At 62.1% G+C, this 16,291-nt stretch overlaps 1 protein-coding gene across 1 annotated transcript in view; it reads left to right on the top strand.

Moving 5' to 3' along the window:
* RPTOR (regulatory associated protein of MTOR complex 1) overlaps positions 1-16,291 on the top strand; it is a 308,307-nt gene that overhangs the window by 272,973 nt on the left and 19,043 nt on the right. Inside the window, exons 19-23 of the mRNA XM_059380157.1 lie at positions 2,009-2,112; positions 2,562-2,745; positions 4,159-4,269; positions 12,556-12,661; positions 15,057-15,171. Of these exons, the coding sequence (XP_059236140.1) occupies positions 2,009-2,112; positions 2,562-2,745; positions 4,159-4,269; positions 12,556-12,661; positions 15,057-15,171 (620 nt within the window). The remainder of the gene's footprint in view (positions 1-2,008; positions 2,113-2,561; positions 2,746-4,158; positions 4,270-12,555; positions 12,662-15,056; positions 15,172-16,291) is intronic.

Raw genomic sequence — 16,291 nt, 5'->3', positions numbered from 1 at the left:
GTGTATCTGACCTGAGAATTCGCTTGTATCAAAGTCATGGTTGCGGCCCTGCAAGAGCTTGACCTATAGCCATGACCACCCCTCCCTGCGGCCTTGCTCGTCGGGACTCCGCCTGTCAGGGAGGGCACACACGCCCCTCCGGTGGCTTCAGGACCGCATCCTGGAGCAGAGAGTAACCGGCCTTCACCGCGAGAAGGATGTGCAAAGGTCACCGTCAGCGGGGCGGACGGGTCACGGCGGCCAGCCCTGCTCGGAGCCTGAAAGTGCGGTTGTCCTCCTGCTGCCCTTCCCTGGCCGTGTGCGGTCTGTGTGAAGCGACGGCTGGGACCAGCGCAGGAAGGAGCCACTCCAGAAGCCACTGCGGCTCCCCAACTCGCCACCCTGCCTCAGTCCGTGCCCTGTGTCCCCAGAGCAGGTCTGCACACAGGCGGGTCCCCTTGCGCTCATCCTGCAGGCCTATCAAGGCTGAGTCAAAGTGTATCAGCAGATCAGAGCCTTAAAAAAGCTTCCTCGAAGCCTGACGCTCTGTGACCGCTACTGTGAAGGCTCTGAGCAGGCCCACCGCTCAGGATTTCTAACACGGACACGGAAGGAGAGCCAGGTGGCTGTGGGCGTGGACGGTGTGGACGGTGTGGACATGGGGCTGTGGACACCCTGTCTGGGATGCCCTGGCAGAGGGACCAGGACCAGTTAGTCCGCGGGGCCTCCTGAGGGGCGGCAGGCTGGCAGCAGGCCCAGGAGAGGCAGGTGGGAAGGTCTCGGGGGCGCAGGGAAGGTGGGGGGCTCTGCTCAGGTCTGCATCTCAGCACAGAGGCTTTCTGTCTCCCTGCCGCTGCTGGAACTCCGGGGAGGCACATGGGAGTTGACAGTTTCTTGGGTTCTTCACCCTCCTTTGGTTCCTTGGGGATTGCTTGGCTCCGGGTTTTGGGGGGAAGGGAGCTAGCCAGGTAATTTAAGTAGAAGCAAAAGCAAGTTCACAGTGTAACTTTTGTAATTCAAAAAAGCTTTTTTCATGATTTTTAAAGGTTGATTATGGTTCCGTTTTCTTGCTATTCCTTCTTCTGAGTGGTGGATTATCAGGGCGACACTGGTGTCCTGTAAATGAAGAGTCCTACAGTTGTTTTGTTTTCTGCCGTTTTTCTGTCTGCTGGCTGAACGTAGGAGGTACAGCGTCCCGACTGCTGTGGGGAGGGGCCCCGAGTAGGGTGGCCCTACATCATCACCCACAAAGGCCGAGGTTCTGCTTGGCCTGGTGGTGGCGGCCAACTTTGTGACCCCGTCTGGCACTGACTGCACTCGGAAAGCCCAGATGGCCGCCTCAGCCAACCTGTCCCGAGTGTCACCTGGGTGGCCACGGCCGCCCTTAGAGCCCTCTCCACTGGGGTTTCCGGAGCCAGCAGGCCCTGCCCAGCGAGCCCTGCATGCCCAGCAGAGCGTCCGGGAAGGACACCGTCAGGCGAGCGGTCGGCACCCTTGTTCGCTGCGCTTCCTGGTCACGTGTTCCTCCAGCAGACGTCTGGTTTCCCGATCCACGCAAACCTGAACGACCTCCCGGAGCGCTGGTCTCAGGCTGGCTCAGATCCTTCTCTGCAGGGAGATGTCGCATGCTGCGCATGTCATGGAGGTTTCCAGAGTCTGCTACCTCGTCTCTGTCCACGACGTGCTGTGTCCGGGGACACGGTGTGATCCCCTGCAGGGGAAGGCGGAAAGCAAACCCTGGGGTACAGTGTTCTCAGCCATCCTGGGGCGGGGTCCTGGCGCCCTGACTCGCCATTGACCCTGGCATGGTCTCGTGGCTGCAGCTCCAGGAGGGCCAGCCCTCGGGCCTCCTGGTTCTAGAAGAGCGGACAAGCACAGTTTCACCTGCAGGGCCCTCCTGCCGCGAGCACCACCTCCCCGGCCAAGAGGCCCCTTCTCCAGTCACGAGGCCGTGACCCTGCAGCCGCCCACAGCCTCGGAGGCGGCCAGCAGCTGACCGTCTGCGCCACTTGTCCCTTTACTCTTGCAGGCCACGGCGAACGCCCGGCCGCAGCGGGTCCTGACCACGTCCTCACTCACCCAGTCGGCCCCCGCCAGCCCCACCAACAAGGGCATCCACATCCACCAGGCGGGGTAAGTGGCCTGTGTCCCTCACGTGGGCCCCTGGCTAGAAGCCCTCACTGCCTTCCTCTGACCTGAGCCTGACGTCTGCCGCCTCGCAGAAGTTCAGAAGCGAGGGTCTCCACCTGGCCGGTCGGCCCCCCACAAGCACAGTGTCCAGAGGCAGGAAGCCGTGAGCAGACGTGGGCTGCTGCACCTGCCTGGGCCCCGGCTGGTTTGCTTAGGGGGTGCAGCTTGCCTGGGGCTCCCCCAGCTTTCTGGAGAGGGGACTCCCGAGAACCTGCAGGCAGGGCCTGGAAGGGTCATTGGCAGCTGGGGTCTGGAGGCATGGGGACGTGCCGGGCGAGTGAGGACATGTTGGGCTCCTGATCCGGGTCTGTTGGCGCGACTAGGTGGGCAGCGTGCGGACAAGGTATTTCACGTTTGGGTAAAATGCAGCGTGTCCTCTTCCCCAACGGCAGGGGCTCCCCGCCGACGTCCAGCGCCAGCAGCTCCAGCCTGACCAACGACGTGGCCAAGCAGCCAGTTGGCCGAGACCTGCCCGCGGGCCGCCCTGGTGGCCCAGGCACTGCGGGGGTGCAGTACACGCCCCACTCCCAGCAGTTCCCCCGCACGCGGAAGATGTTCGACAAGGGCCCAGACCAGGTACCCTCAGACCGTCCCCTGGCGCTCCTCGGGAGTGTGGGGGCCACACACCACACCCCTCGCTGTGAGCCCAGACTCTGGAGCCCAGGACCGCCGCCCCCTCTGCCGCCAGCGGGAGCGCTCGGTTTGCACCAGCATCACAGCTGTCATGGGGTCCTTTCTCCTGTGGCCTTTGGTAGTGGGCTCCCCGTGCCGGCACCTCCCACGCAGCCGGAGCGCTCCTGGAACTCATCTGCTTTCTCCCTTTGTGGATGGGTAGCCTTGTCCACGCCGGGGCAGCCGCCCCACAGAAGTGGCTGTTCTGAGCGGGGCACTGGTTTCTCCGTAAGCGTTTGTTGTGCCACGTAGGGGGCCGCGGCCTCTGCCTCTCAGCTGGGATTTCAGAGACCTCGGGAGCGGGAGGAGTTGGTGTCCCCGTGTGCCTAGGTGCCGTGAGCACAGGAGCTGGGCCTTGGCTTTCCTCCAGACGGTCTGCCACTTACCAACAAGGATGTACCGAGGGAGTCGGGCTGCTGTGGACGCCACGTCAGCCGTGGGTCGCAGCTCCTGTGACCCACAGTTTTAACAGGAAACTCCCAGCAGCCTGCAGGGGGACCAGAGCAAAGGCACATGTGCCCCCAGACCCACACCCCCCCTGGAAGGCCTCTGCTGGTCTCTGTGGGGCAGATGTGGCCATGAGCCCCCGTCGGAGCTTCCTCCTCCTGGCTGGACCCTGATGCGGGTTAGCCAGCGGGAGCGGCAGGGCTCGGGGGCGCTCACTGTCCTTGGGGCCACGCGTCCAGGGGCTGGGCCCGGCAGAGCTTACCGCAGCTGTCAGGATAAGACCCTCTCACCGCGTCCCAGCTGGGGGACTTGGCCCCAGGCAAGGCTTCCCTGGATAATGGGGGCCCCTGTCAGGAATGCCTTCAGTGCGGCCACCCCAGCCTCCTTAGACCCTGCCGTGGGAAACACACGTGTCGCACCTCAAAGCAGCAGCACCAAGCTGTGTAGGTCTTGCTGCTCGTGTGGCCCTCCTGTGCCGGAGCCACTTGGCACAGCAGGGGGGCCCGATCGCTCGCAGCCGCTGCCCCGCCAGTCCGCAGAGGCCGCAGGGCCTTGCTGACTCACAGCGCCTGGCCTGTGCATCTGATGGAAGAGTGACAGCCTCTGCACCCCACGCTGCCGTGGCTGGCCCGGGGGATGGTGCCCTGAGTGCAGGCCCCATGGCCCTCCCTAACGTGGGCTCCCCAGAGCCCGGGCCACACACTCGGTCCCCTGCCACCAGGACACAGACGTGAGGCCGGCGGAGAGAGGTTCTCGGCAGCCAGACCGCTGCCTTTGCCTCCTCTCCAGTCCTCTCAGGCGCACAGAGAGGTGTGTGGGGTGTGTGACTGTGTCTCTCTTTTCTCGCCCCTCCCCCGAACGCCTGTGCAGACCGCCGACGACGCCGACGACGCCGCGGGGCACAGGAGCCTCGTCCCCGCCACGATGCAGACCGGCTTCTGTGACTGGAGCGCCCGGTACTTCGCCCAGCCTGTCATGAAGGTAGCGTGTGTCGCGGCACACACACCCCCTCCGGGTGCACAGCGGGCCCGCCGACCGCCTCTCGTGCAGACACGGGTCGGGCAGAGCCTTGCCCTCGGCTCCTGTCTTGCCTCCTTCCTTCCCGCAGAGCCCCGGCCTCTGGCCTCCGCGGTCGGAGCCTTCTGCTCCCAGCTGATGGCGGACCCTGCCGGGCCTGCGCACTGTCCCAGCTGGCCACCCGCCTGGCTCCCGCTGGCCCAGCCGCTGACCCTCTGGGTCTCCCGACCCGTCACATTCACGGCTGCTGAAGGGCCACCCCAGACTGCCATCGCAGAGGCTGATGTGAGCAGTCAGGACAGCAAAGGAACGGACTCCCTCTTCCGCCCTGTCTTCTGAGAGAGACCAGGCCGGCCTGCCCTCCCCGAGCCACCTGCACAAGTGCGTCACGCTGTCCCGCTCGGCAAGGCCGCCGGGCCTCTGCGGCCTCCTGGTGAGGACGGCCGAGGCTTGGGCTTTGACCCGTCCACCACGGCTGGTTCTGGTGCATCATTCTACCACATCCCTGACCAGAGACATGTCCTGTCACCACAGATTCGAGCCGCGCATCCAGGGGCTGGCGTGGGGCGGGCCGTGCTTTGTCCTGCTGTCTCTGCCCCGGAGCGCTGCGGGGCTTGTGGCAAGCTTCCCGGAAGCCCGCTCTTAGAGAGCTCCGTCTTCCCTCACGAAGGGCCCTGAAAACTATAGTTTCTTCTTCATCGTGTGACAAGCTACACGTTGGAGCAAGCTCCTCGAGGAGGGCTCGGACCCCGCGTGACCACTTCCGTCCCGTTCCCTCGTTCCCCATGGCAACGCTGATCTTTGTCAGTAGAAGCACGAGACGGTTGTCGTGGGGACCTGAGGCAGACAACGGAGCTGTAGTTCACCGAGCTCCTGCTGACAAGGGGAGCCCTCCCTTCCGTCTGCTGAGCGCGACTCCCAGTGGCGGTCGGCAGGAAGCGTCGGGAGCCGGAGCAGCTGCTGCCTTCGGTGCAGCGACTTGCTTGCTGCAATGACCAAGTCCGGGAAAGGATCCGGGTCACGGAGCATCCGTGTGCTGTTTACCATAGCGGGAAGACCCACCCAAAGGCCCAGTTGGGGACGAGGGCTTAGCCACGGCGGACTGTTGGATACGATGTTTCTTCTTATTAGAAAGTTAAGGTTGGAAATTAGTATCTTAAGAAAATGCTCGTGCTAAAACCGACAGGAAGGGGGAAAAAACAGGACATAAATCGGCCACAGGGTGGTCCTCGTGGGAACCAGAGCACACGGGACATGCACCAAGGCAGCCGGCCCAGCCCGATGGGGGGTCTCGGGTGACACGTGAGTCCGGCCCTGAGCCTGTTGATCCTCTGTCTGCTGTCAGTCCCACCAAGCGCCAAGTACCGGCACAGTCAGGGCAAAGTACGAAAGTGGCAAACACGAGGCAGCCAAGGCCATGCTTACCCATGCTTACCCGCGCTGCCTGCCACCACCGGGTAGGCCCCCAGGCTGCCACCCGGGCCCTCGCTGAGGAAGGAACAAGTGAGCAACTGCTGGAGTTTGCACCCCGACGCCGGGGCCCTGCTGCTGTGGGCCGCGAGCCCACCTGACAGCTCTGCTGCCGTCTGCTTTCGGGGAAATGGAGTTTTGTTCAGTGTCTGCAGAAGCTCGTCTCGCTGACACAGTCTCCTGCGAGCGAGGCCAAGTGGGTGGGGGCCTGGGGTCAGGGGCGGGGGGCTGCTCTCACTGAAGTGGCATCACCTGTAAGTTATGGGGATTTCTTGGTGTGGCGGTGAGCGGCTTTTCCTGACATCTGAAACCGCCATAGGCCGGCACATTGCCGGCGGGGAGAAGGGCCGCAGGTCACCAAGCTCCATCCCCCCCGGCCGGAGACGAGCGTGGTCCTCCCAGGCTCTGGTTTCCTCTGGTCCGCGCGGGTCCTTGGGCCAGATTAAGCTGGGCACCTCCTGGGAGCGCAGTCAGCACACGCTGAGCGGCTTCCTGAGCGCAGGCCGGGGGTTTTGCTCCCGTGCTACTCGCGTGCATGCCCAGAGCCGGCACCGCCCCCTTTCCCTTGTGGCCGCAGGTCCGCTGCCTTCGTGCCCTCTTCGTGCACCCGGAGTGTGTCCTGGAGGGCCCGCTGGGGGCGGCCCGCGCATCGCCGGCAGGGAGCCTGCGGCTTCAGAGCATGGACACAGCCGTGGCCTGGGGAAGGAGCACCCTCGTGGGTGCGCCTCTGGCCTTTCCCGCATAGCCCACGGGAGGCGGCCAGGCCGTCTCGCTCCGACAGACTGTCGTGTGGCGGCGGCTCTAAGGGCCGAGCCCCGGCGTCCGGGTTGGAAGTGAAGCTGTCTCTGACCGGTTTTGTCCACAGTTCCCGACGTGGCTGAGATCCTGGGTGGTGGTCGAGGGTGGTCAAGGGCCTGGGAACTTCTCCTACGTTAGTCAGAGACCCTTTCTAAACGTTAGAGGAGGAAGCGCTTTTCTCTCATGGTAATTTTTTAAAAATTGTCCTTGTTCCAGGGCTCACCCTGAGGGTGTTCTTTTATTCATTTATTTCATCATCTAATGGTGCATGCGGGGGCAGCGAATGAGCCAGGAGCTTTTTGGTTAGCCTGTTTCACGTGCAAACTAAGAATAGCTCAAAGCTAGGATTGTACCCCAGAAATCCGAGCGCTAAGCCGCATCACAGGTCCGTGTGGGAAACTGAGCTCGCCACCAGAGAGCAGAACTGTCCCCAGCGTGTCCGCGCACCACCACGGGGCCCTCGTGCTCGGGGGACCCAGTACCCACCCCGTGGCGGCCGGGCAGTTTCCACTTCTTGCCACTTCAGGTCTGCGTGGCCGGAAAGAACTGTGTTCTGGAGCAGGCCGCCCTGTGACATGAAGGGCCATTTTTGTGCAGAACCTGACAAGTTTTGACTGACATTCAGATGGAAATGCAGGAGGCCCAGGGTGGCGCTGGGGGGAAGCAGGGTTGTAAAAGACAAGATAATTCAAAATTCAAAACCGATTTCAAACCCGCTGCCAGCGGCAGGAAGGGGACGGCATGGTGCTGGCTTAAGGACAGGCGCACGGTGAGTGGCCTCAAGCAGGAGCCCAGAGGCACCCCACGCCGCCACACGCTACAGCCGCAGACCGACGGCTTAGTGGAAATGGACGCGCTGCGTGACAGGCGCCAGCGACCAGAACTCACGCCGCATGGTGACGAGAGCGCAGATGGTCCCGCATCCAGGAGGGGAAATGAGTGTAGTCACAGCCGTCCGACAGAGAAAGACCGCTCCAGCTGCGGAAGCTTCCCTGGCAAATTTTACCCAAATTTAGGGAAAAAATTATATGAGTTCTTTATAATCTACTGCAGGAAATGAAAGGAGCCAACACCTCCCAGTTCACTGTCTGAGGACAGCATTACGTGGATACCAAAACCAGTCAAAGACTTTAAAGAATAAAATAACCACAAACCAATGTCCTTCAGGAATGTGGCCTCCAAACCTCCAACATGATATTATCAGACCAAGTGCAGCAAAACATAAAACGGACAAGACGTTGCTGACCAAGCGGGTTATATCTCAACTATGCCAAGTTGTGTGAAATGAACCGTCGTCGAGTGTTTCGCAGACTGAAGAGAAGCCGTCTCATCGTCCCCGCCGCCGCAGGAGAGGGTTTGACAGAATCAACAACGGTCCATGATGAAAGTGTCCACAAACGAGGAGCAGACGCAAGCTGCCTTCCCCGTACGCGCCCCTGCAGAACGCCCAGCTGCCGTTCTCACCGGCGAAAGACACGCTGTCTTGTCTCAAAACCGGAACTACGGCGAGGCCGTCTGATCTCTCGTTCCCGGTGCTCAGCCTGCCGGAGGGCGGCGTGCAGGCGGAAAGGTGGGAGAGCTCTGCTGACGCCGCGCTGTCATGTGTGCCGTGACCCCCGGGGCATCTGCTTAATGTCATGAGCGGAGAGGAGCCGGTGACACTAAGGGATACACGGTCGTGACACCCGAACCTGTTTCTACAGGAACTCCTGGAAACTGAAATTAAATCACTTATAATAACACCCCCAAAACATTACATACTTAACTCTGAATCTTCTTTTAAAAAAACACACATGAGACCCGACAGCTGAAAAATACAAAACAGCGATGAAAAAAACCCATGGAAGCCTGATGCGAGGCGCGCTCGGGGGCCAGAGCGTTCAGTGACCCGAAGTGTCCGGTCTCCCTAACCTGGCACGCAGGTCAACGCCAGCCCACTCCATGTCCCAACGGGTTTTATTCTAAACAACAAGCCCGTTATAAAAATTACAGGAAAAAGCAAAGAAGCTAAAGAAAGAGCACAGTCGGAGGACCCACACTGTGTGACCTCAAGAGGCCACTCAGCCGTGGGCTGGGGAGGGCAAGCTCAGGCTCTGGGGGGACAGGACAGAGCCCCGAGACGGAGCTGTGGCACATCCCATCGGGCTTCCACAAAGCCCCAGATGGCAGATGGCCTTTCAGCGTGGGGCACTGCGGTGACTGGACGTCTGCTTGCCCAGAAGAAGAATGTCAGTCCATCTCCCACACCACATCCAGAAACCAACTCCAAAACCATCTCGTCCTGCCGTGAAACCTACAGCCAGGAAACTTCTAGAAGCCCCTTCTAGGCAATGGATCTTTGAGAAGCACAAGCTTCTCAAAAGACACAAGAAGAAAATGGGAGGTGGGTTTCGTCCTATTAACCGCTTTGTGAATGTCCCTGTTAACATGAAAACACGAGCCACAGCCTGGAGAAAAACATTGTAAAACACACGTGTAACGAAAGTCTTGCATCCGTATTAGAAAGAACTCCCAGGGTCCATACAGGACACAATGCCCTTAAAAACCACAGACAGAAGGTTGGCCGAGACCGTTTCCCGAGAAGGTGTGCAGACAACAAAGGAGCACGGACAAGGCAAGTGCAGTTAAGACAGGAGGTCGCCGGGGGCACGCGCTGCCACAGGAGACAGCAGCGCGCCTCTGCACAATGGCAAACGTCTCAGACCCGTGAAGCCCAAGGGCTGACGAGGGGCGCCGAGCTGCTGGGACTCCCCCCCGTGTGCAGAGGATGAGTATCACGGACACTCTAGAGACGTGTGGCCCCTCCCGTAAAGCTGAGCGCACACTGACCCACAACCCAGCACCCCTGCTGGACCGGCGCTCCCCTGGGAGCAGTGGGAACCCGAGTGCGCGGCCTCTAGCGGTTTCATTCATAATCACCGAAACCCGACAGAAGCCAGGCGTCCTTCCCCTGGTGCGTGAGCGGTGAGGGGCCACATAGGGAACCACCAGTCACCTGAGAAGGTTTTCTGGATAAATGGTTCGCGCCCAATGTTGCTGAACCTCGCGCGTTAGTGCTCACTGAAAGAACCAGATAGGAGGACTGCACGCCACCAGGCTCACACACCTGACGCTCCAGAAAAGCCAAATCAGAACGGGGACTCCGTCTCCGCCAGCCTGATGCTTTGCAGGGAGTGTCGTCGGAGGACAAAGGCGTTTGCGTCTGGCCGCGGTGCGCTCAGGGCACCCGGGCCTCACCTCGGTGCTGCTCCCACCGGCGGCACCAACGCAGAGCAGGCCTGGCTGAATCATGGGTGCCGTGTCGCCAGGGTCCGCTGCCTCTCCGTGCGCCGGAGCCCACTCCTCTTTTGTTCCCGCAGACCGGAAAAGTCACAGGACGTGTTGGGGTGAGGCGCTGCCCTGTGTCGTCAGAAGGGGCCTCGTCTGTGGATCTGAGCCTGTACCTCTCGTTGGTAGCCTTCCCAGGCGCTGTCTCCCCTTTTGCCTTCCGGGACCCACTGATCCTTGCCCCAGTTGTTCCAGGGCCAGCCCAGACCGGAGGCCCCCGCCCCCGCATCTCCGGGAGGCCTCAGGGTGGGAAACTGTATCCCTGCAGAGGCCGGGAGCTGCAGGGACCGAGGTGTCCCAGCCCTAGTCGCGCAGACGCCCCCACACCCGCGCCCGCCCGCCCTGCCGCTCCGTCCGCAGACGGTGCCCACCGCAGTCACTGAGCTGGGTGCAGGTCCGACCATCCCCGATGAGCTCCGCATGCCCTGGGGGCAGACATGACGGACACCAGTGGACGCTGCTGCTCTGGGGGCACCACATTCCTGTCAGAAGAGCACAGGGACGTGACAGGGCCCGGGGGGTGGGGGCCTGCAGGCTGCGTGGGTCCTGCATGTCCACAACCTTCTTACCTGTCCTTATAGCCACGGCCTTGTGTCCTTCGGAGCCCCCAGCTCTGTCCCTGGGCCCCTGGTCTTTGGCCTGCACCAGTGGCACCTGGGCCCTGGGGCGTGGGCATCTAGGAGCTCCATGTCTGTCCTGCCCGTCCTGCCAAGAGCACCTTCTGCGCTTCTGCCAGCGCGTTCCCACAGAAACCAGAGTCCATGAGAGGCTGGGGTCTCCGCCATCAGGTGCCCACCATTCCTTTGGGCTGCTCTTGTCACTCGACAGTACTGACCCTCGGTCATTTCTTTTCTAGTAAAAGCTCCAGGTTGTCGCAAATGAAACCAACCATTAGAAACCTGGGCTCTAACCCGTCTGCCCTGGGGGGTTTTTTCCAGACCGAGGATCGTTCTGTGAAGGCCGATACCGTCTCTCTGTGTCGTCTCCCTGTTGTGGCTATTGCTGTTTTGTTCAGGGTGGGGTTGTGATTCTTAAGGAAAGATAGGAGCAGAGCATGGACATGCTGGCCAGAGAGAGCCGCAGGCCCCAGCACGAGGTCGGGCGGTTCGTGTTTGTGACCGGACGGTGCGGAACATTCCTGGCACGGACGGAGACCTGTGCTGCCGTGCTCATGTCGCAGCCGCCCTGAGCGGGACCTGGGTTCCTGTCTGCGTGCGGACCTGTCCTTGCACAGCCGTGCCTGCGCAGGAGATCGTGCGTGTGGCCACACTCACTGGCCGGCAGCCGGTGGTTTCTCCAGCAGAGGAAACAGACTGTAAACACCGAGTGTGGGCTGTCGGTGCCCGTGTGCTCTGTTCTCGCCGACCGCAGGCCCGCCATGGTCGGCTCAGCTCTCGGCTCAGCCGGTGGGGCTGCTTCACTTCTCTCCTGTCTTGGGACTTCGCAGACCGGGGCTTTGGAGTAGAGAGTCCGAGTCCATCCAGTTTACTCGCCGACCTGTGAGGATTAAGGAGATGCTCCGCTACTGCACGAGGAGACTGCGGCCCTGGCTTCTTGGCCAGCGGCAGGCCTCTCGCGGACTCGCACGTGCACACATGGGCCTTCCTGCTCAAGGAGCAGAGAGTGGGCCGGTTGGTGGAGGCCCTGCTCCGCTCAGGGGACATGGCTCAGCGCACGACGCCGTGGCTTGGCCGGGAGAGTGCAGGGTTCTCGGGAGCCGTGGGAAGCTGAGCAGTTCTGCTCGTTCCTGACAACCCCTCATGGGGTCTATGGGCTTCCGCCTGTGCCATGTCCAGTCAGGCCCTTCTGTTGCTGCCCTAACGCCCTTTCTGTTACGCGAGAAGCCCTGGTTCTCCGCATCAGAGAAGGAACACGGGCAAAAGCCCCAGAGCACACCCCCTGCTTCTCAGCGCGCTCAGGCCCACAGGTGTGTCCTGCAGAGTCCCGCCGGTTCCTTCTCCCAGAATCTCCTTGTCTGCTTCGGAAGTGGCCGCCCAGCTGCCCTGCCAGGGCACTGGGCTCCTAGGAGTAGGACAGTGCACGACCCTCCAGGACTGGGGTGTCCCTGAGTCTCCACTGCCGTCCATCCTGGCGCTCCATCAGCCCCCGGACCCTGTGGCCCCGCCGATCATGCTCTGTACCTCCCGGCGGGCAGCGGGTGCTCTGGCCAGACCCGAGAACCCAGACTTTTCTTTCGGGCATAGGGTCAGTACTTGGAGACACGGCAGGTTTGGGTCCAGAGCTGCACAGTAAACGAGCCAGCATGTGCGTGTAAAAGCCCCATTCGCTCTATGCTCCGTCCGCCGAGCGCACAGCAGCACGGGGGCTAAAGCAGCCTGTAGACCGAGTGGACAGACGGCTCGCGGCTAGGGGAGGCCGGCTGTCACATGGGCTTTCCGAGTCACAGTCCCTGACCCCAGAGCCCGTAACAAACGTACTGACAGCAAACGGTGTGAGGTGCCGTGAGAGTCACTGAAGCGTGACCAGGGACCCGGGGGGAGCACGGGCTGCTGGGAAGGCGGTGCCCACGGGCGAGTGGGGCGCAGGGTGGCCGCAGACCTCCCGTGAGGGACAGGCGCAGCGTCTGTGAGGCGCACTGACACATGGCGCTGTAGCCGTTCCCGCCAAGGCTCACACGTGTGTTTGTTGTTGAAGATCCCAGAGGAGCACGACCTGGAGAGTCAGACCCGCAAGGAGCGCGAGTGGCGGTTTCTTCGCAACGCGCGGGTCAGACAGCAGGCGCGGCGGCTCGTCCAGAAGGGTAAGCCGCCCGGATTCGCCGGGGGGGGGGGTCTCCGAGGGCCTCAGTGACGCAGGCGCCTGCCCGCCGTGGTGTGGGGCGCAGACGGGGTCCTGAGGCTGGGGATGCGCCCTGGGCCCCAGGACCCCCAAGTGCCCTCCCCCAAGGGAAGCCCCGATGGCTGGTGGCCTCTCACGGGCCCATGGCTGGGGCACTTTGCCGTTTCCTGAGGGGAAGGAGCGAGCGCCCCACCCCCACCCATGCTCTCTCTGGGGACACAAGACAGGCACGAGGCCCTGGTCGTATCCTGCTGGTCCCCACCCGTCCCCGGGACAATCACTTTCTGTCAACCAAAGCTGCACTTGGGCCAGTTTCCAAACTGCGACCAGATTTGCCGAGACACACCAGACGGCCCCTGCGCGTGCCCCCAGCCTCACCCGTGGGGAGGCAGCCTCAGAGGGCTGCGGGCAGGGCTGGGCCACACGCCCAGGGCACGAGGCAGGGAGGCGGGGCGGCCTCAGGCCTCCATCGTGTGGTGGGGTCAGGGACAGGGATGCCAGGCAGCCTCTCTACCCCCACTCCGGGGATGGGCCACCATAAGGGCCCAGCCCCTGTGGCTGACTCAGTCCCGCGGTCCTGGGTGCACAGAGCCGGGTGCGATCGCATCTCCTGGGGAGCCAGACGGTGGACCGACGCTGCCCGGTCCCGGCACAGAGCGGGAAGTCACGGGCTCTCGGCCATTCTGCTGATTGACTGTTTTGACCTTGCCTCTCTGTCCTCTACGTTTTTGTGACGATTTTCAGGTTGGGGCTAAGGGCCCACGAGGCAGGCTGTCCCTGCAGACACGCGGGGCTGGGCAGCCACAGCCGGCACGCCCCGTGCCCCTGAGCACACAGGTGGCGACGTTAGAGGCCACTACCGTGCCCCGCCGGCTGTGTTGCCCACTCCCCGCACTGCCTTGGGACCGTGTTTCGTTAGCCGTGTGTAGTCACTTCTGCCGAAAACTAATTTCGGCTACTCACAACTCCGTGCCTCCGTGAGGGGCTGCTGGCAGCTCTAGTGTCCTGGAATTCGGTGTCTGCTGCCCCTGCAGTCCCACGGGAACACGTGGCCAGGGCCTGCTGCAGCCGCGGCTGCCTTCTCCGGGAGAGATCTGGCCGGGACGGGGGGCGATGGAGCCGGGGGCTCTCCAGAAGCAGCTGGCTCTTCGGACAACAACAAATGACTCATTGTCAACCATAGTCAGGTTCTCTTTTCCGGTCATTGTGGGGAGAAGATGCCGCCTTGTTAGACCAGAGTGAGGGCAGCGCCTGGCACCACTGCTGGAGACATCAGCTGGCGGGACGTGGAGATGGAGCCATCTGTGCGGTGGCCCCAGCCACCAGAGACGGGGATGCTGGCGACACCACGGTCCCCCTCTGCACTCCGCGTGCAGTGTTCTGTCTGAGAGCCGCTGTGCACGCGGGAGGAACGGGACGGGTTCTGTAGGTCAGCCAGGTGACCTGCGCCCCGTGTCGCCCCAGCCGCCTTGGCGAATAGAACCCGTGTTGTCCCGTACGCACGGCGCACCCTGACCTGGGACCCAGGTGTCCCCCGCGTCTCCCAGTAGCCCACAGTCTAGACCTCTCCACAGAAACCCACGGTCAGGGTGAGGGCCACTCCGGGGAAGAGCCTGTCGCCGCTGGGGCCACAGCCTCTGGGCCTCTTTGCCTCTGTCACACTGCCCCCATGCTTGTTATCAGGTGGTTCCTGGTGTTTGCCCTTGAAATCAGGGGGAGGGGGTGAGGGACCGAAATCATCGTGAAGTCAGCGCCAGCACACTCCAGGGTTCCAGGGGCAGCTGGCGCCTGAGGCCACTGCGTCCCGGAGACCAGATCAGCCTCGTGTCCGGCCGCCGCCTGAGCCACATCTGAGCCGGCCTTGACCTCTTAGCTTTTTTAGCCTCTTCCGACTGTTTCTCTAAAACAGGCTCCTTCCCCGGGCCTGCTGTGTGGGGCCCATTTGGTTCCCCTGTGATCTGTGGGGATTCGGGGCCCCCCTCCCAAGGGCCGAGGGGCCCCCAGGCTTGGCCGCGCGCGTGCCTGAGGCTGCCACCCGGGCTGAGCCAGAAGCCATGGCTCTTGGCTTTCTTCACCGGCCCCGGCCTGTCGTGCTGCTCTGAGCTCAGCTCGGGCATCCTCATGCATGCGAGTTGACAAGCTCTGACCGAAAACTCGCCGCATGTCCGCCTCACTCTGGGAGCTATGGGGGGGACCCTGTGGTCGAGGATCCAGACCCTCGTCCGACCCCCTGCTTGGCCTGTGTGTCCCCGGCAGCCTCCCGGGTCCCCGGACAGGAGACGCAGCCTCGGTCCCGGTGGCGTGATGTCAGCCCAGGTGCCGGATGCTGAGGCCCGTCGCTGTGTCTCTTCGGGCAGGTATCGCAAAACTGGACGACCAGATCTTTCTGAACAGGAACCCCGGCGTCCCCTCCGTGGTCAAGTTCCACCCCTTTACGCCGTGTGTGGCCGTGGCTGACAAAGACAGCATCTGGTAGGCGGGGTGCCCGCGATGGCCACAAGCCCTCTGGGTGGGGGGCAGGCTCTGGAGCGTGTGGAGGAGTGGGCGGGTGGGGACAGGCTCTCCGGTGTCACGGGCTCCCCAAAGCCACACGGAGGGGGAGACGCACCTACGAGGGCTTCACTCCGGCTACTCCCTGTGGGGCGCGTAGACACCGACTCGAACTCACGGCGGGCCTCGCCCTGTTGCCGTGGGGAACGTCCGCGCATCGCAGGGACAACGTCTGGGGTGCTCTCGTCTCTGTTCCTCCCCTTCGCTTTACCCTGCAAAATGCACAGAAATTCAGCGCCATAACCGTGTGTAAGCCATTCGGGGGCACCAGGCGCATTCACAAGGACAGGTAGCCGCCGCCATCCGCCTCCAGAGTGCTCTCTGTCCTGTAAAACTGAAGCTGTCCCCGTCGGTCCCTAAGCCCGCCTTCCGCTCCCGGACGCCCGCCCTCTGCTGTCTGTCCCGGGTTTGAGGCCCCAGCAACCTCACCCGCCCTGTGTGTCTGGCCCCTCCCACTGAGCACAGGGCCCTCGAGGTCTGTGGCAGGTGTCATAATGTCCCCTGCACAAGCCGGGTGACAGCCCGTGCGTGACGGACCACACTTTATCATCCATCCAGCAATGGACACGTGGGTCATTTCCACATTTGTTTTTTCGGTGTGTTCATATGGTCAGGCTCTGCTTTTATTTTGTAAAACATATGTCCACTTCTAACTTAGAAGAAGGCAAAACGTAAAACAGAACGAAGTCTGCCTTGATGACATACTGGGTTTGGTTTGGTTAGAAAAGGAAGTGGACGTAAATCACAGAAGAGTCTTGGAGATCTGCCCCCGAGTGGCTTCCACCTGATACCAGAGGACTTTGGTTTTATCTCAGATTCGGGTCTGCTCTGAAACACCCATCTCTTTATATTTTTAACAGCTCCTTTTTTTTTTTTTTTTGAAGATTTTATTTATTTATTTGACAGAGATCACAAGCAGGCAGAGAGGCAGGCGGGGTAGGGAGGGGGAAGCAGGCTCCCCGCTGAGCAGAGAGCCCGACGCAGGGCTCGATCCCAGGACCCTGAGATCATGACCCAAGCTGAAGGCAGAGGCTCTAACCCA

This window comes from Mustela nigripes, chromosome 16 (genome assembly GCF_022355385.1).
Source record: "Mustela nigripes isolate SB6536 chromosome 16, MUSNIG.SB6536, whole genome shotgun sequence".
NCBI classification, from domain to species: domain Eukaryota; kingdom Metazoa; phylum Chordata; class Mammalia; order Carnivora; family Mustelidae; genus Mustela; species Mustela nigripes.
This window is presented reverse-complemented; position numbering and strand designations above follow the sequence as displayed.